The sequence below is a fragment of the Myiozetetes cayanensis genome, unplaced genomic scaffold, assembly GCF_022539395.1.
Source record: "Myiozetetes cayanensis isolate MyiCay16 unplaced genomic scaffold, myiCay2020 scf33, whole genome shotgun sequence".
Taxonomy (NCBI): Eukaryota; Metazoa; Chordata; class Aves; order Passeriformes; family Tyrannidae; genus Myiozetetes; species Myiozetetes cayanensis.
The window spans coordinates 2,621,127-2,647,407 of NW_026087555.1; the positions used below are offsets into that span (position 1 = coordinate 2,621,127).

At 39.3% G+C, this 26,281-nt stretch overlaps 1 protein-coding gene across 3 annotated transcripts in view; it reads left to right on the forward strand.

The window, feature by feature from the left end:
* The first annotated feature begins 388 nt into the window (after window positions 1-388).
* SLC10A7 (solute carrier family 10 member 7) overlaps window positions 389-26,281 on the forward strand; it is a 147,025-nt gene continuing 121,132 nt past the window's right edge. The window contains exons 1-4 of one of the 3 annotated variants that reach the window (XM_050327263.1): window positions 392-663; window positions 4,083-4,165; window positions 9,056-9,192; window positions 13,656-13,731. In XM_050327263.1, coding sequence (XP_050183220.1) covers window positions 564-663; window positions 4,083-4,165; window positions 9,056-9,192; window positions 13,656-13,731 — 396 coding nt within the window. In that variant the 5' untranslated portion in view covers window positions 392-563. Of the gene's footprint in view, window positions 664-1,602; window positions 1,752-4,082; window positions 4,166-9,055; window positions 9,193-13,655; window positions 13,732-26,281 lie in introns of those variants that run through there. The other 2 variants (XM_050327264.1, XM_050327265.1) reach the window with 2 other exon arrangements.

Below are 26,281 nucleotides of genomic sequence, written 5' to 3' on the forward strand. Positions count from 1 at the left end.
CCGGACAGATCCCGGATCCCGATCCCGGCCGCTCCCGGCTCGCGCCCGCCCTCCTGCGCGTCAAGCGCCGGGCGTCACGCGGGCGTTGTAATGTACCAAAGCAGTGCGCACGCACCCGCCCAGCCCCGCGCCCGCCCGCCGGGACCGGCTCTGCGCGCCTCTCTCCCCCCGGCCCGCCCGGCCAGCGGCGACGGCAGCCACAGGGGCCGTCCCATTTGCACCACCGCAACTCTCGGTGGCCGCCCACGCCCTCGCCTCGGCGCGGGGATGCGGGGCGGCGAGGGGGCGGCCGAAGCGGGCGGGAGTGCGTATGTGTGTGTGTGGGGGGGGGGGGAGCAGCGCTGCGCGCAGCCGACCGGCTGAGCGGTAGCGCGGGTCGTGCGCGCCTATTAGGAGGTGCGTGGTAGCGATGGCGGCGGTGGGTGAGACTTTTCCTGTGAGCGGATCCGGCTGGCCCTGCCGGCGGGCGGTGGGGCCGCGCCCCGCCCCGAGCGCAGCTCCGCGCCGAACGGAGCCGAGCCCACCCCAGCCCGGCCCAGCCGAGCCGGGCGGCGGGCAGCGCCATGGGACTGCTGGAGCGGCTGCGGAAGGAGTGGTTCATCCTGGGCATCGTGCTGGTGATCGCGGTGGCGCGGCTGGAGCCCGGCGTCGGCGTCAAAGGCGGTGAGTGCGGGCGCTGCGCCCCGGCGGCGGCACCGGAGCCGCCGCAGCCCGGGACCCCTCGGGATCCCCGGGAGGCCCGCGGTACTTTGGGGGCTGTCCCCCCGCCCCGCCCGTGCGAGGTCCCTGCCCCTCCAGCTGCTCTCCCTCCCCGCCTGCCCCTCGGTCACTGCTCCACGGGCACCCGGGAAGTGTTCCCAGGTGTGTCCCCATGGGTGTTTTCCCGGCGCGGTGCTGATGGCTGGAGAGGCGTCCTGCTCTTTTTTGGGTTAGTGGTGGTTGGAGGTGAGGAGTGACTTGCCGTGGATGTGCCCCTGTTAAACTAAGTCCTAACTTCCAGAGCTCTGGGCGTACAAGTCCTCGTAGTTCAGTGTGTGGAATTCTGCCATCTGTGAGCTTCTCCGGAGATGTAGCTTGTAAATTCTCAGGTGCCAGACATTTTCTTTTACTTTATAGTAGTAGACTTGTATTTTAAAGTTTTGGATTTTTTTTTTCCTTTTGTTGTTCCCTCTTACTTCCTCATGAAAGATGAGGGCAAACAGTGAAAACGATCCTGTGCGAAGTGGTGTCAGGTGCTTACAGTGAGCAATGCAGAAGAAAGATCTGCCCTTTGCTAAGCAATGAGGTCTTGTGTGTTTCGTGTAACAGGAACTGATGAAATATCCAGTGTTATTTGAACGTAAACAGTGTATCTTTAAGGATAAATGCTGTCAGCATCTTCTGGTCACTTTCCATTGGAACTTCAGCTCCGGGTGTTTCCAGTTTTCAAAGACGAGTTAAATTTAATATTTCTTTTCCCTAATTGTTCTCTGAAAATTTAACAAAAGGAACGTAGAACACTTGGACAGAATTCCTTAAGCAATTCTATCTTATGAGAGGGGAGGAAGAATCTAGCTCATCTTTTGTATGCATAGATTTTTTTTTTTTTCCCTTAACAGAGCTGCAGTTTGAGGATAGACAGCATTTCACTGAGGAGCCAGTCTTTTTCCCCTCTCTTACCTTCTGGGGAAAAAAAGAAAGTTGATTTAAAAAAATATGGCTCTGAACACTTGCTATGTCGACTAAGGCTCCAGTACTTCATGGAGTTCAGGGTAGGCAAATTCCTGCTGTGCAAGGATCCCTTCTAACATGTGTGTGCTGTTTTCCATAGATAAATAGGACCCACGTGGGGATCTTGCAGGATCCATGCTTTGTTTTCAGCAGACCTTAAAGACAACTTAAAATTGATAAGAGGTGTTTTGTCCTGTTCTGGTCTGGCTGTCATGCTGATTGTTAGCAGCAGTGTGTCTTTTAACTAGAATAGGAGATAATTTTTCCTCAGCTAACTTCCTGCATGGAAGTGCTATGATGGAGCACTTCATTTAATTATCCTACTGCAAAGAGGTGTCAGTCTTTGACATGGTATTGTTCCTGGGACAACTTGCTTGAAAAATCTTGTAAGCATTGATTAAAACTAGTGAGCACATGTTCCCCAAAGTGGTTATGCCTCTTCTGGAGCTATGTGATCCTAGTGCTCTGAGGAAAAAAAAAAATTCTTTTTAAAACCAGAAAGAGGTGGGGGATGGGAAATATCCACATATGAAAAAACCTTAGTTTGTCTTCTTCCAGCTGACATAACCATGCACTGTAATTTGCAGGGCCTTAGTTAATGGTGTGGATGGCCCAGCATTTTTACCAGTGGAACATTGTGCCATAAATAACAAAGATTTGTGTTGTTGTCACCTTCAGGACATAAGCCAAGCCCTTTTTGCATACTTTCTTACTTGATAAATGAGCCCACTGAGTTCCTTTGTTAAAAGAACTTTTCTGACCAGGAAATCAGCAGATATGAAGGGGACCTGTTGTGACCAGAGTTCCCTGTGCTCCCAGAGTGTGTGGCTGCTCAAGTGGTAGAGCTTTCTCCTGTGAAAAGGAGTTCAGGTGAAAACCGCTAAAAAACCCAGTGAAAAACCCTAAAAATAAAAACTGAGTCCTGGAAGAACCCCTAATTTAGCCAGACTAACCCTCTGCCTAGTGTGTATGTGCATGTTTATATATGCTCTCATCTTCAATAAGATTAGAAAAAACATGAAATTGTTTATATAAAATACAGTTTTCTGTATAGTTTACATATATTTATGTAATCTTTCTGGTTCTCCCACCCCCCGTCTATTCAGTTAACATGCCATAATTTTGCAACTAGCCACGTGCTTGGTTGCAATTTTAACTCCTGCATTTCCTGTCCTGGTTTTTTCCTTACACTTCATATATGTTTGTTTTTTGTTGGTTTGGTTTGGGTTTTTTGTTTATTTTTTGTGGGTTTTTTTCTGTATTTGACACATATAGTTTTAGTGTCTTATCAACAGCGTTCTCTCTGAGAGTAGGATTTGGGTTTAAATGACTTGGGATGCAAACCTGATTTGTACAATCAAATCCCTCTAGTTTAAGGATCATTGACCTGACTCCAGTGTGACCATCAATGTATCATTCATCCGAGAGAGCAGAAAGGGTCTTCTCTTCTGGAATGTCAAGTAAAGGGTTGCTTGTTTGCTCCTGCAGTTTTGCTCATGACACCTTCTGGTCACTTGTAGAGTTAGGATATTGCTTTGATCCAAAGTAAACTGCTAATATTTAATTTCTAATATAATATCTGGTTGAATGCTCATGAAAAAACGAGTATATACATTTCGATGGCCTCCAAAGGCAAAGTGTATGAAGAGAATTCATCATTTTTATAGGAGTGTAAAAAATATTTTCATCTCCCTAAAAAGTATATAAATATATACAAATGCAAACCTTTAATATAGTAGAACCCTTGGAAGTGCGGGCATCTGCCCTTGCTGATCTCACTGCAGCAGTGTCTGAAATGTGTTATTGTAGGGCTGACATGAACCATTTTGCCACAGCCCTGTTGTTAGGGAATAGTGCAAAACTGTATTGCCCTGAGGAAATCATTGCAACCTATGATTTAGTTTCCTCTGTGCAGGCAGCCAGACAGGTGTGTGTGTTGTAGGGCAAGAAGTGAGAGGTAAATATGTGAATGATACCAATGGCCTTGTGAATGTAGCAGATAATATTTTTATTCAAGTGTATGGTTTGAGTTTGCAGATGCAGATACTCTGATGACAGAGCTGTGAAAAACTCCCCATTTTCAAATTTCCAGAATTTACCTGTTAGTTCTCCATGACCTCTAATCACAGTAACCAAATTTGTTTGAATCATTTGTGTGAATCACTCTCCACTCACTGGTTTGCTTTTATTTAAAAATGAACAGCATGCTTTCTTTAACTTAATAGAAGCCGCATTCTTTTTGTTAGAGACTTTAATGTTTAGATTTTCTCCAGTTATTTTTTCAAGTATTCTTATTTACTTTGATATAGTATAAGCATATCATTATCTCTTGGACTGTAGTTCACTTTGTTCTCTATGTCTGTATTTTTTAGGACCCTTGAAACCAGAAATTACCATAACTTACATTGCCGTTTCAGCTATATTCTTTAACAGTGGACTCTCCTTAAAAACCGAGGTACTGTAATTTCTCATTGCTTCATTCTTGTTGTGCTTTAAAAAGTTTTCTGCTCCTTTTGATCAGGTTTGAATGTAATTAGAATATTGAATGACTGTGTTGGTGGTGGTGGTGCTGGGGGGATGGCTAACAAGAGGAGATAAATTTTAGACATTTGTGGAATAACTCTCCTTGATTTCAGAAAGTTCTTCACAAAGTAATGAAGATGATGAGAAGGAGAGTGTGAATAAATTTCATGCATCCATGGGGCAGGGTGCTGTTTGATTTTGCAGGGCTTTACCTAAATGGAAGTGATGAGCAAACTTTTGAGACTGGATCTACACCCTGGATGTGTCCCAAACCTAAATTAGGGGTGAGATCCAGGAGTGCACTAGCACCTGCCTTCTACCAACCCTTCTGCACTTTGGCTTCCCTACTTGTTAGCTGAGAAAGAGACCAGAAAACCTTTGAGTCCTAGGGGAGAACTTCGTAGGGCAGCAGGTAGAGAGGGACTACGGGAGGTCTCCGTACCTCTCTAGGACATGAAGAGAAGGTGTGAGCTCACTATGCCTCATCTCAGCTGCTGGTGTGCTGTCCAGGTAAAACTGTTTAGGCTGGTCACTACTGGATTGATGGAAGCAAAGACCTGGTGGCTTTAAGTTTCCACATTGTGTAGGGTCAGGACAGCAGCCAAAAGGGTTCCTCTGCAGGTGCAACACCAATATACAGATACAAAGTCTTGGCAGTCTTTTCCTATAGGATTTAGTTATAGACAGGAGGATTTGAAGTACCTGTGCTCTGCTGCATATCACAGGCACGGAGATTTGTTAAGAATTCTGTGTCACATGCTTTTTCAAAGAGGAAACATCTGTGAGTCAGAAGAGACTAAGGGGAGAACCTCTTAGTGCTGTATAAAGGAGACATGGAGAAAGGAAAGGATGGCTATATGCCAAGAAGAGAAGAAGCAGCCAGAGCTGAAGTGAAGCACTGCATGTCTCTGCTAGTCTAGTTTTTTTGATTCCTTTTATGCTGTTGGCTGTGCTAACAGGTGATGTTACTCATATGTTGCATGATACTAATGCCTAAAAGGATCATCACGATGTTGTCCAGTTATCTCCTGGTGAAATTGGATTTGGACGAACAGTGTGCATTCAACAAAGGTGTTTCTATACCTGTATTGTTGTGTCTGAATTGATGGCTGCCCTCTCCTCCATACTCTGCTGGCAGTTCTGGCACTAGGATCTCTAGTTCTGCTGGGACACAGTATAAGTGAAGTGAGTAACTTGAGTCAATTCTGCAGCAGTTATTTAGAGCCTTGTGGTCCTATGGGGATGCAGGAAGAACCACGTTATCTATTTGCCTGCGATGGTAATTAATCCTAAAGGAAATAGGCTGTGGAGAGGCACTTTCTTCCACAGAGAAGAGGACCTGAAATACAAACCTGAGTAGAATTAATGAGTGGAGTTTTCTACTTTCAGGTTTAGGAATCTTTGCATTAAAAAAAAAAAAAAAAAAGGTAAAATTCCTCTCACTAGTTTGTGTCCTTGAAACTTTATATTTGTAAAGCAGCTGTGAGAGAAATCATTAGCATTATCAAAGTTTTGATTCGATTCTCAATGCTAGTGTACCTCTAAATTTTTCCAGTTAAGGGGGCTGACTGACAATTTCCTGGGCAATATGTCATGTCCTGCTTTGACCTTGCATAACTCTTTTTCATCTGTGGTACTAAAAGCAATATATTGATGTAAATGAAGCTTTTACAGGAGTGGATGTTTGTGTCCAGGTCCAGATCTCAGATTGTTTTTGGAGCAGCAGTTAGGGCTGGTGCTGTATATCCAGCTTTTTGTTTCAGGAAAAAGCTAAACCTTTTCTCAGTTTCTGCCATGGGGGCGGAAGATAAAGAGGAAGAAAACCACTTCACTCATTGTACCTTGTGCTGTTATTTCTTAAAGTGTATGTTAAAAACAGTCCTTAAATGTGTTAGCAGGCCAAGTCATAATTTTATTAAAATACTTTGGGGCACGTTTTAATTGTTTAAGGCACAAACCTGTGTGTGACACAAAAGTTGGTATTATTAGTCAGTTAATATATTTTTTTACTGGATTGCAAATTAAATAGTTTCTGCTTTTGTCTTTATTTGTTCTTGATCTGTGTGCTGGCTGTTCTACTTTGGATAATGTATTAGTTAGATGGAAACTAGTGTTTGATATGCTTTATGAAAGGATAAAAAGTTGTAGAAGTGTGAACAGAGGCCTTCTGTTAAATCTGACGAAATTAGAAATAACTGATGGTCTTTTAAGGTTACACTTCTGGTTTTATCTGCCGTGAAAGCATGTGCTCAAAAAGTTCGCTAATGTGTTCAGAAAGCGTTTTACAAAATAATTGCCAACATTCAAGTAGAGCCTGTCTGTGCATGGCCTTGTTACATTTTCAGAACTAGAGGTGACTGAGGTCCTCTTACACTTGTAGAAATAGTCCGTGTCTAGGAATGACAAGAACATTTGATTCCACCTTAATATAAGGCTATTTCAGTTTTAGGGACTGGATAGCTTGCTCTTTTAAAGCAAATACCTCCTATAGGGCCCCAGAAATTAAGACACAGACTTGAGTTATCCATTTCAATGAGGAATTTGGCAAGCCACTGAAAACACTGTTTGCTCCGTGTGGGTATTTGCTCAGAGGAGTCCAGCTATGACCATCCTAAGCATGGCTGGAGGGCAGTAGAGACCCACACTGACCAGTCAGGGGCTAGGATAAACTCCCCAAAGGTTCTGAAATACTGGCAAAGACAAGGTAACCTGTTCTGTCTGGTGTGCAGAAACAAAGTCATACTAGCAGCTTCCAGTAATGTTTTTGAGACTTCTGCTTTTTTGATAGCCTTTGTGGATTGCTTAAGAGGATGAAGGCTATTTGCCTCAGCATTTGTTCTATGATCATACAGACTAAGGTATACTATTATAATAACTATTCTAAATAACTATAACCTAAAAGGCAATCACTAGAGACATTTTCCAGCCTGGTAATTTAGATCTGCAAGGACCTGTTTCACTAATAAAGCATTCCTTCATGCAGTAGGTTGGTTGTGTTGTATCACCTTCCTTGTTCCCTGGAAGATCTAACGAGGCTTTCCCAAGTTTTTGTTTTGGATTTTGCTTTTGGAAATATCATGGAATCATCTTAAAACTATCTATTTTTAAGGCATTTTCCAGTTGTAGAAATATGAAATTAAAAGGGCACTTCTCTGTATGTGTGATGGTGCCTGGACTAGGGGGTACCTTCATAGGTACCCCCATCCCAGTACAAAATCCAGGACTGGAGGCAACTTGGCAGCTTTGTGGGAAGAAGTCACTTTGGTTTTTTTTCTCAATTGTATTATTTACTTCTAAAATGGCCACTTTTATACAGGTATTTCCAGGTGTCTTTTCTTCCCACACAGAATGTGTTTATACCTGTAGATGTTTCATTTTTACTTTCTTATTGAGATAAAATGAAACAGTACTACAGTGAAGCTATTCAGAACACACTGTGACAAGGCCTATGTGTGTGAAGGCCTATTTTTTCGTGAAGACTAATACTGCCTGCTTAAAAAAAAATGTTGTTTTGTTCAGTTAACCCAGCACTGAATGTAGCAATACGTTCTAAGTAAAGTTTGATCAAAATATACATTTCAATTCCATGTTTTGTATGACTTCAAGAATAGAATATGCATGGATGTGTATTTTCTCATCCCCCCCCATCCAAATTCGGGACTTAATTTTATTATGAAAAGTAAAGTAACAAGGACACAGTGCTGAATTGTTCGTACTTCCAGATGTGTAGTTAACATCAGTGGGTATTTGGATGGTCAAAAATGCAGTATTTTATTGTGTTTCATGAAAGTTAACTGTCTTGGCTGCTACCTTACTGTACATGAAACTACACTTTTAAAAACATACATGTTTATGTATTTAATGCATCTGGAGTGTCAAATAGCTGGAGAATCCTAGCAAATTAGGTTTTGAATGAAAGTGCCATCAGATCTTTTGCACTGTTTACTTGAAAAGAGTGCAAGTTACTTTGAGAGAGAGGAAAAGGAATTTTTATTCTCGGTCTGTGAGAGTTGAAATGAGCTGAAATGTGCAAGGCTCTTTCCTTGTACTTAAAAACCTCTGTGGAGTGCTCTTAAACTATTAAAATTAATTTTTTCTTTGTTGTTTTCTGAGTCTCCAGTGATGTTTTGTGCTTTATTTCTCTGAAATTTATGGCTTAGCTGTTGTTAGCTTGTTATTTTCTTGGTGTTCTTTCTTTGCTATTCTTCATCAGCCTAATTTTTTTTCTATAAATTTCCTATCTGTTGATACAATAAATAATCAAAGTCTACTACAAATTACTTTGCTTTTTATGTTTTTTATTCTTTCCTAAAAAACCCCACCACAAGTGAATGCTTGGCAATGTAAACATCTTTTGTCCTTTTTGTTGTTGATTTGTTTTTTTTCTTTTTACAGCATAAATGAGAATCACAGTTTGTGGCCCTATTTAGACTAGAAAAACCTGAAATCATGTGTGCACTACAAGTTTTCTTTCCTCTTGATATCAACAGTCAATAAAGTAAATAGCTGCCAGTGTAGTTAACACAGGTTTTGAAGCAGTGACAAAGTGCTAAGGCTACCTACTGAAAAGCTGCTGTTATGAGAACTACACTATTATTGAAGTGGTGGACAATTCTTTTGGAAAAATGCCCAGGAGCAGACAGAGCTTTTATGTTGTCTGGATGTACTTCATTATTAAAGAGGAAGATCAGATGATCCCTAAAGGTGCCTTTTTGACATGCACTCTCTTTGTATTATAAAGATGATCCTAGTTTTAAAAGCGCAAACGTGATCTTGCTTCAGCTGTTGTGACTGCAACTTCCTCTCTTCTTTTCTTTTGCAGGAGCTGACAAGTGCTTTGATGCATGTGAAACTACACCTTTTTGTCCAGATTTTTACACTTGTGTTCTTCCCAACAGCAATATGGGTCTTTCTTCAGCTATTATCAATCACACCCATAAATGAATGGCTTTTAAAAGGGTATGTTTAAGTATAATGGAGTGAAATATATTTGTAGCTGTCATCTTAAGGGGCTGCTTATCCTGCAGTGGGTATTTTGTTGTATTGTAAACAGATTTTGCTGGTTCATTTTATGCCTCAGCACTTTGCTGTCTAAAACAAAGTATGTGCACTTTTAGGAACTTGGTCTCATTTTTAGAAAGTCTGGTCAGTTAGTCTCATATGTAGGGAACTTGCAACAGGTTGGCTTTCTCTTTCACGAAGCACAGCTGGAGTGATGGGTCTTGAGGATGATGGGGAGGGAAGAAAAGGAAGGGTGAAGGAAAAACAGAAGTCAGTAAATAGGTATTTTGTATGCCACATACTGGTCTTCTGTTTTTTAAATAGTCTGTATTGAGCATTTCTTGCATGGCTCCAGTATCTGCTCCTAGCGAAGACGGGGGGTGGGGGGTGAAAAGGTAAAGTTTTTGTGGGAGAAGAACTTTGAGATGAGCAGAAACTAAGTTAGTTACTATGAAAACAGTGAATTTTAAATCCTATGTACACTCTGCCAGTGTGTGCTTCCAAAACAGCATTGATGCTGTGGTAGAGATAGATTTTATGCAAAATTAAAAAAATAAAAAGTTTTTTGGTTGGTTTTTTTTTTAGAATGGAAGGTCAATACTCATGCTGCTATACTGTAATGTAAGAATCAATTGTTTTAGAAAACTACCCATTGTTTCTTACTGCTTGGTGAAACATTGCTTGGGGAGTTCCTTGTCTTAAAAGTTTAATGAAAAAGCTGCTCATGTTTGTTTTTACAAGGCCTAAACCTGAAAGAGCATTTTGTTTTGTTTTAAGTGGCTTCTCCAGGTGTTCCAGCAAGTCTAAAGTGGTCCCAGTGATAGAAGGTGAAATTGAGATGACATTTAAAAGTTGACACTGTTTTGCTTAACAGTGTTAGTAAATCAAGGAAATAACATGATTGCTATACAATGTTCCTTTTCATTTAGCTATTCGCCATACAGGGTTTTCTTTAAAGTAAAACAATTGTGAAGTGTTTTCTCAGCTAGAACAGAGACATGATTTTCCACAGTTGCTAAACTTCCTTCCTAATCCATGGGAGTTTCAGTTGCTGAAGTGCAAGGTGAAAGAGGTTTTTGTGGGGTTTTTGGTTCCTTGAAGTAATTCTTAACCCTGCTTTCTGATGACTCTTATGCCACTTTCATTCTTAGTATTTAAGGGACATGTTACATGAACAAATAGCACTGTATGTATACACACCTGTGAAACTGTGTGTAGAACTAGACATAGTATGTGTTTGTAAAAAAACCAAACAAATATCTTCTGTGTTTATCCCCCTAAATGTAGAGCAAAAACCAGCCTCCTTTTTCATATCTCTGTCTCACCAGTGAGCTGGAATACTTCTGTATGTTTCAAGCTGCCTTTCAAACACTTGTTCTTTGAGTACTATTTCTGATTTGGCTGTGTTTTATAGCTTAGTCCATTAACTCTGTTGTATTGAGGCTTCATTCACAGAATGGTCAGATTGAGGAGTTTAGTGAAAGTAGCTTGGTGGGATTTTTTAAATGTTCTGAAGAGTAGTTTCTTGATAAATATTGCTGTTCAGGACATGCTCAGAGCAGCAGGCACTGTAAAGGGAGCCTGATGGGAGCTGTACCTTCAGTGTGATGCTAGTGCAGAAGATACAGAGCTCTGTCCTAACTAGATTTGAGGAACTGCCTATGCTGAGGCCACTCTGTGTAACCAAAAACTCATTGTAATACCCCACATTTGTAGTTTTTATTCCCTTAGAAACACCGACGAAAACAGAGAGGGAACAAGACATGTTTTGGCAAAGTTATCCCACGTTCAGCACAGCTTGTAGTGGAATTTGGTTGATAGCCCTCACAAAGGCCTGGAAAAATAGGCATATGCTCCCAAGGGCATGGAGCACCCTTTGGCAAGGTGGCTCCCCTGGGGACTGGAGTTCTCCACTACTCTCTACACAAGGTTATGCCTGAAAGCACAGCCCATAGCACCTTTCCCATCTTGCTTCAGAATGCATGGTAGATTCTTCCATCCTCTATGATGATCTCTTTTGCCATGTTATTTGATAGGCATATTCAGATGGTACCACTTTTTCATCTGTGTTTCTACAGCTGAGGGTTTTTTTTTGCTCCCCTCTTTCTGTCTGGGATGATATTAGGTGGTTTGTTCCTTTGTAATTGTTTTGAAATATATAAATTTGAGGAGAAACTGGCATCATCCCAAGAATCTTATAAGTTAATTTTTTGGTTAGCTGACTAGTTATTTTCATTGACAACATCCCTTTGAAAAGGAGCATGAAGCAGTTATTAATGTTTGCACGTCTGCCACTTTTAGCATATAGCACTTGCAGCACAGGTGGTAAGGCATGAGGTGCAAAGACTGGGTATAAGATATGGCTTTGAAGCTTCCATATCTACAATGTGTGACTTCAGACCCTACTGCTCAGTTGTGTGTAGTGTTATCAGCAGAACAGCAAGTGTTTGGACCCCCGATGTTAGTACTTATATCATGGCCTGAACCAGTGGAATGTTGCAGTTGGTTGGTTTTTATCTGTAGGAATCCGTAGTTGGCCATTAGAAGAATCTGTTTGTATATTGATAGTATTGTGTGCAGTTGATGCAAAGCAAGAAAAAAAATTTGCATGTTTGAAAGTATTTCCATTTATATTAATATTAATAGATTAATATTTTTATCTGAAGAATATTTAAACCATTGCTCGATACTGATTTTTATTTTTAATTCCCAAAGTGTTATTTTAAATTTGAGAAGGTTAACAGAGACTGTATTATTAAATCTTTCCTTTGTAGTGTGGAAAATTCCTGCCAGCTGAGATGAATGCCCTTGCATACATTTTGTACCTCTCTGGATAACTTTGAACTTAATCCACCTCTTACTAGTGCAGGTGAGAAGTTCAAGGAGCTGGCTGCCACACAGAAGAGAGATAACTATCACAACCAGTGTAGGGGATGGATGTCAGAGTCGTGTTTGTCTGCTGTATATTTTCATACATATTTCCAACTTTTTCCACACCATTTCTTTTTCCTGTATTCCTGTATTTCTTTTCTTTTCAATATGAGCTTATTCTGCTAAGTGCTGACAACTCTCTGCTGCCATAGCTTATTTCACTGTAAATTAAAGGTACTATATACTTCCAAGGTGATGCTTGGCACTTTGTGATTGGATTTATATAATGTTTACAATGGTTACCTCTTTCCTTTTCCACAGTGTCTGTAGCTGACAAATGGAATACCGTCATTATCACTTACCTGTTTCTTCTCCTTAAGCTTTTTGTATATTTGCAGAGTATCAATTGCACTATAATATGCTCCCTGTTGCCTGGATTTAATACTTCTGCTTGCTACAGCTTTTTGACACTGTGTTTCTCGGGAATGGAGTGACATGGTTACAAGTGCAAAGTAGTTCACCACCGGTAATTCATTGTTCTGAACTGAAATACCATCTCAAGCTCCAATACTTGAAATCATATGTAGGTTCTGTGCTCTTGGGGCTTTTGCAAACTGTCACGTTCCATGCTTTACTCTTCCTTGTAAGTCGAAACAGTTTTTCTTCAGAAGCCCTATTTTACATTGCCCCCAAAATTAATTGCAATCTACTGTGGGATGTTCTTGTTGTTTCTAAATACACATTTGATACAGCTAATTTTTGTAATAATGAGTTTTTGTGGACTGTCTTTGAAAACAAAGGAAAGTTCACCACTCTTTCTTTATAAAAGCATTTGCTATGTACCTCAATAACTTTGCTACACAGACAACGCAAAAAAAATGACAGTAGTATATCTTAGATTTCTAAAGTGCAGGAGAAAGGTGGTGATGTTTTGATGGCAGTCAGGTGATTTTTATCAAGAAGTGATTTTTATCAAGTGCATGAAATTAAACATTTGATAGCCTTTTAATGTTCTGGTATAGAGAGCCTAATTTGATTTTTTTTAAAGGGGTTGATGAAAAAAAAAGTGTAGAGAGAACCTTAAATAGCAAGCCTGTTATCTGGCTCTTCTACTTCACAGTAAATGTTTTTATCGCTGAACAGCTTTTCAAGAGTTTACATCCTTATTTCTCATTTTTTTCCCCAAATAGCTACAGGTATTTCAAAACACACTACCAACTTAACTGCATTCTTGTTCTGATGTAGTAGTCTGTGGTAGATGTATAGAGACCTTTTTGAATGGTAGATACAGTACTTAGATGGGGAAATGGAGTCACAGAGAGGTTAAGCATTTGTGTTTTTCAAATGGTGACATGACTCTTCACTGCTGGCTGGCAAGAGAAAATCCTCTGTAGAAGTCCTACCAGCTAGTGTAGGGCTGAACTGGCTGCAAACTGGTTGCATTGTGCTGGTGATAAGACTTTCTGCTCAGCTATTTGATGTTTTAAGGTTTTATGTTGCTTAGTGTTTGTGCCATGTAAGGAATGTAACATTCTTTTTGTTGTTTTCAGCTTGCAGACAGTAGGCTGCATGCCACCTCCTGTGTCTTCTGCTGTAATTTTAACCAAAGCTGTTGGTGGAAATGAGGTGAGTTTTCCTTTTGTCTTTGAATGCTTTTTTTAAAAAGAAGTTTGAACAATTATGTATTTCTGATGAGCTCATGTGGCAAAGCACAGACTGCAACGTGATGCTGTTGTGGTTTGTAAAAAACCCTAGAATTAAAGCTTGGTTATTGTGTTGGTGCCAAACAAGGGAAATACTGATGTTATCTACTGGCATTGGTCACAGTGAAAGCAGCTCAGTTTTCTGAGATGATAGAAAGGTTTCTGATAGAAATTAATGTTAGGAGATTTCTGTTTGTTGCTGCACTATAATTCCTAACTATATAATGTTCCTGTACTGTGTACTGGTTATCTCATAGACCATTAGCTTTGTGTTGAAGATCTGCCCTTGCAGAGATTGTTTGGATGGTATTAAGAGACTCTGGTAGGATTTCAAGCTCAGAGCTGCAAGTGTAGCAAGTGAGATGGAGATACAAACATTGATTTAAATCTTCTATTTTTATTTGAGACTGCATGAAATGAAAATTCAGGGAATGTGGAGTTCTCAGACAGTGATGCAATGCAAAGTTCTCAACATATAGGAAAGTTGGAATTGAAGTTGGTGGTGTAACCTCAGTTTGGTCATGTTAAATTTCTGCCTTAAAATGGTATGTGCTGATGTAATTTCAGACTTTCTTTATCCACAAAGCACTTGCTCTTTTCAGGAAGGACAGGTAAATGGCATTTAGGAAATTATTCCAGCTGTGCTAATTAATGAGGTTGTTTCCTTTAGATCTGCTTCCTCATAACTGCTGAAGGTGGATGAGACCTAGTAGGTGAGGAAGGGAGAGAGAGGATTAACACTGAGACTGGGTTTTGAAGCCAGGGCTGTTGGGATGCCATTCGGAAGGATTAAAGAAAAATCTTAATTCAGCTATAGAACTCCTGTGTGAGGTTGAGTGAGTCACTTCAACCATGTGTTTTAAATATGGCCATTAGTTGTGAACTTCTCATTTTCTGAGTTGAGACTCTTGGGACCGATTAATGTCAGCTTTGAAAACACATGAAATAGATTGAAGTTGTACTTTGTACTGAGAAAGTACTGTTTAATTGCTCTATCCTCTGAAGAGAGACCCAATGTATTTCAAGTCAACCATCTCTAATTACGGGCAATCCTGATGCACATCACTGTCTCCTAGTTTGCTACGTTGAAACAAGGAACATAAAATTGTCTGATGGAAGTGCTGTGGAGTAGTTACCGTAAGGAAATAATTCAGGTACATAGTAGTGATCAATAGAGAAATGAGAATGTTTCTAGTTACGATGCTAGATGTAGATACTGTAAATTGTACAAAGATGCCACGTAGTGAACAGTGAGGATTAAGTGAAGTATGGAGTGAGTGCTCATTCAGTGTTAGCACTGTCTACTATGCTTAGAACAGGGAAAAGTTCCTCTGGAAAAAAACTACAGTGTGATTGGTTAGTTGGAAACAATATAATGCAACATTTCTTTGCAGGAGAGAGAGAGGTACTCTAGTTTCTTGCCCAGTAGAATGCACTTTTTTATGGTAGTGTTGTTCTGGAGTGGTGAGGCTGTGTGTATTTTATACCTGTGGCAAAATGGATGCTTTCTATTAGGGGAGGCTTGTGTAAGTAATTGTATAAATCACTGACTAGGGAAGCTTGAACCTCAGATTCTTCTGTACCACACTGGTGTTTTAGGAATGTAAAAATTGGATACCTTGTAGTGACTTACAGATAGTTGCTGACAGCAGAGAGACAGAGCGAATCAAGAATCGGGTCTTGGGAATTGAGAGTTCTCAGTCAGGCTCTAAGAAGGTACATAAAATACAAACACACTGATTGTAGACAAACTGTGTGGCAAACTTACTACCAGATTTGAACAAGTTTCCAATGGAAATGTATTTTTGAAATTTGATGCTTCTCTGTCATTCAGGCTAATTTTTCTTCTGAAGAACAGCATCCCTCATGCTAGGGGAGAAAACCATCTTGCATGTCTTCTTACCAAACTTCACCTAAGCTGTTATGGATGTATTTCTCTTTCTGACATGAGTAGAGCAATGCATTTTTTCCCATTTTAATTTGAACCCGTTCTGGTATACAAAGAATTTAAACCTGCAACTATAAATGATCATACTGTGAGAACATTTGTTCATAATAACGTTTCTTAAATTTCTTTTGTCTCGTCAAATGTGTATCCCTTACACAGAGAAATTGATTTGTCTGAGGGTGTATCTACTTCATAATGTAATAATAATAATAATGGCCAGCCTTCGCGAGCGAAGATCCGGGGAAGGTCTTTACACCTTCCAGCCTGCACATTGGATTTTTTAGGTGAGACACAGTGTGCGCGGAACTGAGCCCACCCTTTAATCCTAAAGTTCATCTGCCGGGGCCAAGCGAGCTTGGACGGTGGCAGCGAGGTCCTTAGGACGTAGGTGGGTTGCCTTAGAGGGCTAACGAGCTCCATCTGCCCGGGAGTGGCCCTGACCAGGAATCAAACCCGGGTCTCGGCGGTGATAGCGCCACGCCCTTACCACTAGACCACCAGGGGCTCCACTTCACTAATGTAATATGAAGATAAATGAGCTTGCTCAGAAGTACTACAGTGAGGAAGCTCCACGTGAACTGATTAGTCTGAGAAGTGTCCTACTGCTGTAGAGTAGACACACCCCCTCCATAAGTGCTCTGAAGATCTCTTTGGTTGCCTTAAAACACAACACATAAGAGCTGTGGCAGTTGACTGTGTTATGACAGTACAGAGGGTTTCAGGTTTTCTTTGTCTAAGTAGAAGTGACTGTTGAATGTCAGTTTGGACTTGGGTTATTCTCAAAGAAATGTCAGGCACTGTGTCGTGGTGGAAGTGGTACATCTGGGACTGAGGAAGCACGGACTATAGTTCTAGCTCTGTCATTAACCTTTTGGGTAAAACAGAGTTAAGTATTGTGTCTCTGGGGTCAGCTGTGATGGACAATGGCAACCTAGTGAACTGTTTGAAGATCAGTGCTGAAAAACCCTTATGTAAGACCTGTATTTTATTTGGTCAAATGCTTAGAAAGAGAATCTATATCATTAGGAGCTACTTGTGTGGTTGATCTTGCTGCATATTAATTGGAAAATTTGGTTGGGAGATAATAAGAGGGAGACATTTTTATTATCCTTTATGAGGATCTGTTTTTTTGATTGATACATGCCCAAGGACACAAAATAAATGTCCTGCTTTTGTTGGCTAAGGAAGATGTGGTTACCAAATCTGATACTAAGAATTCTGTGATTCTAAGATTAAACTGTGTTCATCACTGAAGTCCTCTCCCTGGTCTGATGTGTGGTTTGTTCTCTCAGCTGTCTTTCAACTCTTCTTTCTTCTCCATTTCTCCTTCTTCACCCTGATTTTCCATCATTCCTCTTGTGATCTCTTCCTATATGTTATTTTAATTAACCCTGCAAGCAGTTTTCTAAACCAACCTATTCCTAGCCTTTTTCACAAATACACTTAGGTCATTAGCACAGCCAGTTTCAAGTACTGAATTCAGTTTGATGCATATGAAGCCCTATGTGGACAGAAAACATGCATATGTTGACTGGCAAAAAATGAGGAGGGTTTTTAATTTGTGGATATTTTCTCAATTACTTAGTTGTTTCTGTTAGTCGGTCTCTTGATTTGTGAAGAGGGCAGTCCATGAAGTTAAAAAAATTGGAATGGAAAACAGAGGCCTTACATTTGCTCTTTGCTCTTGTTGAACTGTGAAGGGTCAGGATTTTAATGACATAGCATCTGACAGCACAGAAGGCTTTGTTGTGTCATTTTCTTTCAACAAGGCTTGTAGTTTTTCAGTGAAATTATTAAAAAATGTATTTAAAAGTCTGCAAGACAGAGGAATAAATATGTCATCATTTCAATGTGCTGTAAAGACAAACCTGTTAAAAACTCAGAGATACTCAGACAGAAGTGCTGTAGAGATGCCAGATATTACTACAAAGTATTCAGACAGCAAATGTCATACCCTACTTAAGAATCAAAGTAATGAAGAAAAGAGATTGAAAATTAGATCTATAAGTCTATTATCAGTTTGGGAGAAAAAGCAATTTGTGATGACTTCATAACAGGCAAGAGCTGTGATGGAATTGTACAGATAAATCGTGGCAGACAGTTCATTTTGTTGATGAATACTTTGGCTATTTTGCTATCTCATACACAACAAAACTGTTGAGGGTGGTTTTTTTTTTGGTTGTTCAGTTCAGCTATAGCTTGTACAAAACCTCTTAATCAACACGATGTTCTGGTTTTTTGCAACTTTCATGTGGCTCTGCTATGCCTTTTTGTAAAACCAGGTGTTGCATATGCAGTGCAAGATTTTGAAATATAAAGTAGGCTACAATGAAGAAAGCTGGAAAGGTGTTTATGAAATAAGATATAAAGAAAGAGTTCTAGTATTGATTTTTAGATTTGTTTTTTGAAGCAGATGTAGAAGGTAAAACTGATCATAAATATACAAGGTCCACAGCTATAGTCTTTCTGGAAAAGAATCAAGGGAGAGCAGCAACATTTTCCCAACAAATTATATATAATAGTTTTAACTGGTATTTTAAAATACATAGCATATGAGAAATGAGGACTGGAAAATTCCTCTCTTTGTGAGTGGTGTGTTTTTTTAAGTAAAGATAAAAAAAGTGAACTCTAACACTACTGTAAAGTCACAGGAAAGATATTGATTTCTCTAAAAATATCCAAAGTTCTTTGAACTGTGTAGACATGTACATTAACCTTTTAGAAAACAAAATAAAATGAATAAAAAGAAGTACAAGCTCTAATGGTTTGTGATTCATACACTGATGTACTAGTGTACCATGAGTGTTTACCCTTGGAAGGGAACACATGAACATTATGAAAAAAATAGTCTAAGATCTTCAAATAAACTTTGTGTGTCATGATGTTTAGTTGTCTTCTGTAATACAGTTTTTCTTCTCTATGTGTGTTAGTAGTGTTGTCTAAAACTTGATTTCCAGATTGCACTTAAACAATATTTACCTATAGGTAAATATTGTTTATGAAGGGCTAAGTCATTTAGTTCTACTGTATTTTAAATGTGATACTGTAAAAGGAAAAAAATTCATAATGAATTTTTTTTCTTTCCTAAGTAATAAATTTGGTCTGCCCACATAGATTAAATAATTCTAAATTAAAATATAACTAATTCTACCATTAGATACTACACCGAAGTAGTAGAAATGGGAAATGTGTGGGTGTTGGATGACAAATTTAGGCAAGACGTCTGTACTTTACATGTACAAATAAAAAGAACTAACTGTGTCAGCATAAGCCTGGTATGTACATAGAAGATGTTGTGCTAATAAATTCACCCACTCTGTTCTAGTGTTGCAGTCTAATTTTTTATGTATCCTAAGAGTTTACTTTTCTTTTATTGTTACTGTGCTTTGAGCATATGGTTTTTATTGAACTATTTATTGATATTTATTGAAAAAACTTGGGGGTTTTTTCCTTCCCTCAGTGGTGAGTTCATTTTATATCCATCAGTGCATAGGAGTAGCCCAAATTATTACTTACAATGTGAATTTCATCACTCTAATATGTTCCAGTCATGCAACTCCATTAGATATCTCTGCAGTTGCTTCTCAAGTCTTCTGTAACCCAAAGCAATTGTGACTCTTATGGGTTTTTTCCTTCTCTTGCTGATCTCTTTTCATTTTTCACTAGTAGTTCTAATACAGATTCACTAGTAAACCTGTTCAGAGTGGAGGGGATTTTCAAAGGCATTCAGCTCTGCTCTTAATTCAGTGGCAGCAAATTCAGGCAAACAATGAGGCTTCTGAAATCCCCAGTCAAGAACTTCATCTCCAAACTCTTAGTTTGTGAGAAGTTTCAGATTCTCCCAACACCTTTAAAAAGCTGCTGACTTACTAACCTAAGGTGTCACTGGTTGAGTTAGGCTTATGGTAAGATTTGATTTTGTCCCTGGTTGCCATTACCTCTAACTCAGGGTCTTTCATATGGCTCATATGGTGTCCAGTGGAAAAGCCCCTCTCCTGCGCTCCTGGGAGCGTAAGAGATGAGGGGAGTGTAAGAAAATATATTAAATCTCTTAGAGTACCTGAAGTTGTGCCGTTAAGATGTATGACACAGAACTTGCAGCCTTGTGCGTGTTCGGCATTCTCGATCTGGGATGCTTGTAGCAGTTCTGCTGTAATCGAGAGAGTTATAAAATTGCCTGTTTAAATTGCACTAAACTACTTGGGCTGTGGCTGGAAACTGCCGGGAATCATCATAGGCTTGTGTTTCTACAGCTGTGTTTGCGCAACTGTCCTAGATCTGACTATGTACGATGAGTGTTTTCAGAGGCTTTGCTGTTGCTATTCTGCGGTGCTTGGCTGGGAATATCAGTTTTTTGTCTGCTATGGCATGTTCACTGACCCTGAAAGCTGTTTGTGGCATAAAGAAGTCAGAACAGAAGAAGAGTCTTGCTCTCACGCTTGACAAAAGTGGCCTTTTCAAACAAGGTGGTTTTGTATTTGTCTTGGTCTGCAGGTTAATTCAGTGTGAAAATATATTGTGCAAGAGCTTCCTTTATTTAGTAGGGAGTGCTGTATGAAATGCACTGCCTATGCAAAACAAGCATTTTTAACAGTTTGAACAAATCAGTAATAATTATATTAAAGTATTTGCAGAAAATGAGGTCTAGTGCCCTAAAATCCAGGCTCTGTGTTCTTTGCTGTTTAATATTATGGCTATTTGAGAGATACCAAATATTTTGCTAGCAAGGCAAGTGTTACCCAGTCTCCCTACTTCAGCATTTGAAAATGAAGACTGTCTTTTGGAGAGCAGTGAAGACTGGTAATATTATCCAAAAAGTTACAGGTGTGTTTTTTTTTTTTTTTTCCAGTGGAGTGTTTTATGCAGCCATAATTCCCTTGAGCTCCTGCACAGTACCAACATGTGCTGTGTGAGGGTGGTTTTCTAATGAAAACCTTTTCTTCAGCAGAGCAGTGCAGGTGTTTGCTGGCAGTGGAACCCAGTGACACACTGGGTTCTACTGTCCCTCATCTGTTGGCTTACAAAACAAACACTAATTTAATGTTAATTTTAATAGAATTGGCGTTAAATTGTTGATAGTGCAGAACAGAAACTATTCAGCCTCCTCTGTTGCATATAGGTGGTTAATAAAGTGTGTACTTTAATGTTTTACTATGTTCAATAGAGATGGTTCCTTTGACATCTGTTCACCTGAATCTTCAGATCCAGATCCTCTTGGATGAAGGGATACCACTGCAAATGGTTTAGCATGGCTGTTGGTGGCCTCAGCATTGTGACTGGGAATAAAAACATATATCTAAAAGCTAGTATCCAGCACTGCTGATTGTCAGAAATGGAATTAATTCAGTATTTCTTTCTAAAAAGAACATTTGGAGTGATAATGTGTTGAGTATTGGTAACATTTTGAAATCTGAAAATACCTTTTACATATGACAATTTGCAGCTCACTGCAGATAAATCAAAATTAAACTATTTCAAATCTATTGAGAAAGCAAAAAGCCCTTTAGAAATATTTTTAGTGGATTTAGTCATGGAGAGCATCGCTGTTCTGCAGGTTCTGAACACTGGCTTGTAAAGACATAATGTTATATTGTTTCTCTGTTCTTAATTTTGTCCTTTTTGTGTTAATATCAAAGCTTCAGGGTATTTCACTCGGGATTTTTTTTTTTTTTTCTATCCAAGCACTTTTTTAGCTGTCATGAATATTTTTGCTTAGTGGATAATAAGAATATATAGGAAAGAAGGCCATGAGGCTTGCAAATTGAATGTTTCCATAATTTCTTTAACTGTCTTTTTGGGTGTGCAGTATTAAGTCCTGATTTATGGAAATCTAAGCTATAGAACATGAAGCAGGATTTTCAGTTAAAATTGCTATTATCTTTGAATTATATTTCCTTGTCAAGGAAATTAAATTTCTTTTATTATCCATTTTTTTTACCACTGTGACTATGAAAGAATGTTGTGAACTTTTTGATCTTCTAAATTGTGTGTCAAATTATTCAATGTGTTAAGAGCAAGTGTCTTAAGTTCTATGAGGGAAAACTCATCTGTGTGAAGAGACAGAACAAATTCCTGTATTACTTCATATAGAACTAAATAAGCCCAAATCTGTTTAAAATGTTTTTGTAGGAGTAGACAGGGTATTTTAGAAGTGCTTCCAGTTTGTACTTTTCTGTTGAACTGAGTTTTTGGTCATTTGTTAAATGGAGCATTTGGCAAAAAAATTGTGGGGAGTAGTAGAGCAGCAAATTTTCTTTGATTTCAAAGCATTATTTAGGCTTCCATTTCTGGAAAATATGGGCCCCGTGATGGAGTCTGAAAACTGCAAAGCTGCTGATAAACTGTTTCTGGGCATGTTGACGTAAAGCCACGTTTCCTGGGAACCCTTTTCGAGATATGCAGTCCCCACACCAGTGTGCTTTCCTGCTCACCTAAGATTTTTGTGTGTGTCCCTTTGTGCATGTGCCCTTTTCTGTCTGAAATCCAGTGCTTTGCTGCCACTGCTACATTAATAGGGAGGCAAAACAGCAGCACTTGGAGTATCTGTGGCAGAGGCTTCAACTCTCGTACTCACGTGGGAAGCCCCTATGAGAAGATGGTAGTGTTTAGGAAATTTTTAGGGGCAGGAGACTGGCAAAAGAGTGTGTTCACTTGACTGTAGGTGCCCTGAAAGCACAACAGCCGCTGATTATTCATCTGTTCATGGGGGAGAATAAGTTTTGCCATGAAATATAACTTTGCCAACCCATTCAGCACCTCATCATCAATACAAGCTGCATTTCCAGACTGTTTTCTTCTCCGGCGTTTCACGTCCCCTTGCCACCCTGAGCCTGACCTCACAAGGTCTGTGCTGTCTGCCACCAAATGCTGCCCTGGGGAATCTTACTCTGCCCCAGGCCCTCGTACACATCCCCAGGGAGTTAGCACCAGCTGCCCAGTGTCTCTGTGAGACACTGGGAGCCAGAGGCAAAGTGGGAACTGGTTGGAGCCACGGCTGTGCCTGCTGGTGTGTTACCATTCACTGATGTGAACTCACCTAATGCTGTGAGGCAGTAACTGTGTGCTTTTTGACTAGGGCTGCAAGACAGTGCTTGAATTTAAGGTAAATAATGTTTATGAAGGAATTTTTCCCCAAAATTCAGGGGAACAGAAAAACTTGCCTAATGTTGAGGGGGATGCAGTAGTTCTGACTTAATCTATTTGTTTTTAATACTAAAGAGATGTTTAGTAAGGACTACGTGGGCAGACAAAGTAGCTAGTGCGTTGCTTCTCAGCAAAGAAGTCAGCAGCCATACAGTAACTAGTCTCATGCAGCACTTATGGTAATCACGTGGTGTATAAATTAACCAGAATATTACTGTGCTTGACTTGAATTGTGTTTGAGCTGGTAAGTCAGGAGCAACAGCATATTTCCTGAATTAGTTTGCCAATTTACCTGTATTGCTTCCATGAAATTTTGAAACTCTGTTGTAGCAGGTATTGTGGATTGTTGCAACAGGACTCCCAAAATGTTGAATTCCTAGTCTGTGGATGACTTTGCTTAGTTAGTTAGGCCTTTTTATTGTTATATTTTGTAATGATCTAAATTTTGTTTGTGAATACTGTTGCAAAATGTTTGTAATGTATGTGGGGATGTATACTTTGATACTTACTGGGTAAGTGTTTCAGCTCCAACTGCATATCCAAAACCTTTTAAAAGGAAATCTCAATGAGCCCCATGGGGCAAAGTAAATTATTACATGTGGTGAACTCTTAAGTCATAGACCAAGGTCATGGCAGTGAGAGTGTATTTCAAAAAGGTTTTATCTGTGCTTGGAAAGCAAATGAAATCTCTCATCATTAACTTTAGAATTATAGTTATAAGAGGATTTTCACTAGAGGTGAAAGATCAAGTTCATGGCGGACATAATGGAGTCTGAAAAGTTATTTCTGAGACATAATACTAGGACATGAAACATTCACTGAGGTTTTCACATTATTGATGGAGAGTTTACAGCCTCTAATCCGGATACTGAAGATCAGAATGGTTCTAATAATTGCTATCCATTGTGGCTTTATTTCAACCTTTTTAGATGGAGGGAAAAAAACAGCTTCTTTTTTTTTTTTTTCCTTTTGGTAATATTGTAAAGAATTCTGGAAAAATTTCCTAGCTTTTCAACTGTGTCAGTCTGTCATAGTGCACAGGTTACCTTCCTTAGATAAAAACAATAATCCTTCAATGGGAAGATTATTGAATAAACCTAGGCGATCTTAATGAATCCATCAAAGCACGTGTGCATGCAGTGATATGATCTCTGTCCTTATTTGCTGATAGCTCACCTAAATCAGAAATAACAAATGTGGAAGGGAAACAGGGCAGAGAAGCGTAAGTAAAACTAAGGTTTTTAGTGACCCAGATTTTTATCCTGTCAGTGGAAATGGATATTCATTTGTCTGTTTATTCAGAAGACTTCTGTATTTTTGCTAGACTTTGCATATATATGTGCCTGGATTTCGGTGGTACCAACGAGCAGTAGGAACCTGCTCAAGAGCAGGTTGAGAGAGGTCAAGAACTCCGTGCCTGTGTCTTGGGAATGGTTTTGCAAATATCCCTACCAATAACAGCACTCACTTGCTCACAAACTTAATGGTGCTCAATCTATTTGCTTGTAGAAGTGTTGAAATTTGCCAGCTCTGTGCTGCATTTAAAAGTAGAGTATTGAACAGTCATCGCCGAAAATGAATCCCTTTGTATTTGTACTTTCACTGTCATGCAGGTTATTACATTTACAACTCTTGCAGTTTTATTTAGAGGAGTCTGTTCAGTCCTGTTTTTGTGCCGTTTCACTTCTGGGTTAAAATTTGAAGTTTTGGTCTTTTGTTTTCTTAAATCCTTCTGTCTGCTTTAAGATGGCACTTTTGGCAAGTGATATTTTGATTTCTTTGAAAATATAAAAAATATATACCAATTCTACAGTAAGAAGATTTTATAACTGGAACTACAATAAGTCAATCCTAAGAGTGGCTATCATGTTGTGTTCTACTTAAGCAAAGTACTTTCTTTAAAAAATGAATATGTTTTTAGGGAAACCTTTAATATGTTCAATATATATAAGATTTCTCAAAGTCTTTTAAGATGAGGAAACCTAAGCCAGGTTGATAAGTTACCTGTAATTAGAGAAAAGATGACGTTAAAATGGGAGGTAAAATTTCTTGTTTGATCTATGCATTTGTTTTATGCTTCTCTTTTAAAATAACATGATCATGCCATTTAGAAAATGTGCACTCTAACATTTTTTTCTGTAATGTTAATGCCATATGTGTTATCTCAAAAATACTTGCTGTACTTTGATTATCCAAGTGGCCCAGAATATCAGTATTGAGTGGCTTTCTATATAGGTTATGTTCTCTAATACTTTAGTCAATGTCCTCTCTCATACCTCTTCTTTTCAATCAGCAGTGCAGCCTCTTGTGCAGTTGTGAGGCATTTCTATTTCTAGGCATAGTCACAAATGTCTGTGACCTATTGATGCTGGGACGTTTCTGCTGTTTGTACCACCCATGTCGATGACTTCTGCATGGCTTGGTTCTCTGCAGTTTGTGGTCTGAGACTCTCAGAACAATAGATGTTGTTTGTAAGTAGGAAATACACAGAAAAATACACAGCATTGTAAAGTGATGTCCTCAAATCCCTTCTGAAAATGAGTCACTCCGAGGCTTCATGAGGGGTCTACTGCCATGACTCCTTGAGTAACAAATGCATCTGTTGCTACATTTGGTTTTTTGAACCTGTCTGAAACTCCCAGCAGATAAAACTCAAGAGTTTTATCTCACCTTCTGCAAATAACAACAAAATACCTACCTTGTAAACTTGATTTCCTTGTTTTAGTTGATTCCTTAACATTTTGTTTTTCAATTTTCCTGTAATTTAGAGTATTGCATTGAAATTAGTTCAGTTTTATAGGTAACAATTTCTCTCTTTTACGTGTATACAAATTCGGAACAGTAGTCTCTGCACTAGTTTTGTTTTACTTTGTTTTATGTAAATATAAAATCCTAGTTACTTTATAACTCAGGTACTTTATGAGTCTGACAGCTGTGCTCTCCAAGCTGTGATCAGGATTCAGATGTGTGTGTTTGTCTTTAGAACATGTAAAATTTTTCTCCTTGTCTTAGCAGTAAAGTTATGCTTACCACCCTCCCAGTTCTTCCCCGTTTGGTATTTTTTGCATAATATAAGTTATTGTGCCCATTGTAAGGATTCTGTCATATCTCTAGCTGATCACACTGACTTTAATTTCCCTCCTCTTTCAAATCATCAGCCAGTTGTGGCATGTTCTTTGTCATCTTTGTTACTAATATAAAACCACAGTGTAAATCTGTAGTAGTATTTTGTTTCCCTGACTCCCTGGTCTTAATAGCAGTCAGTGCTCCCAACTTGCAAGAGCTTTTTTTTACACAGACAAATCACTTGTCATGCTAATTTATCATACACTATCTTGTGAGGTAGGTGGCTCATTTAACAACACTTCCAGCAGGCTGCATT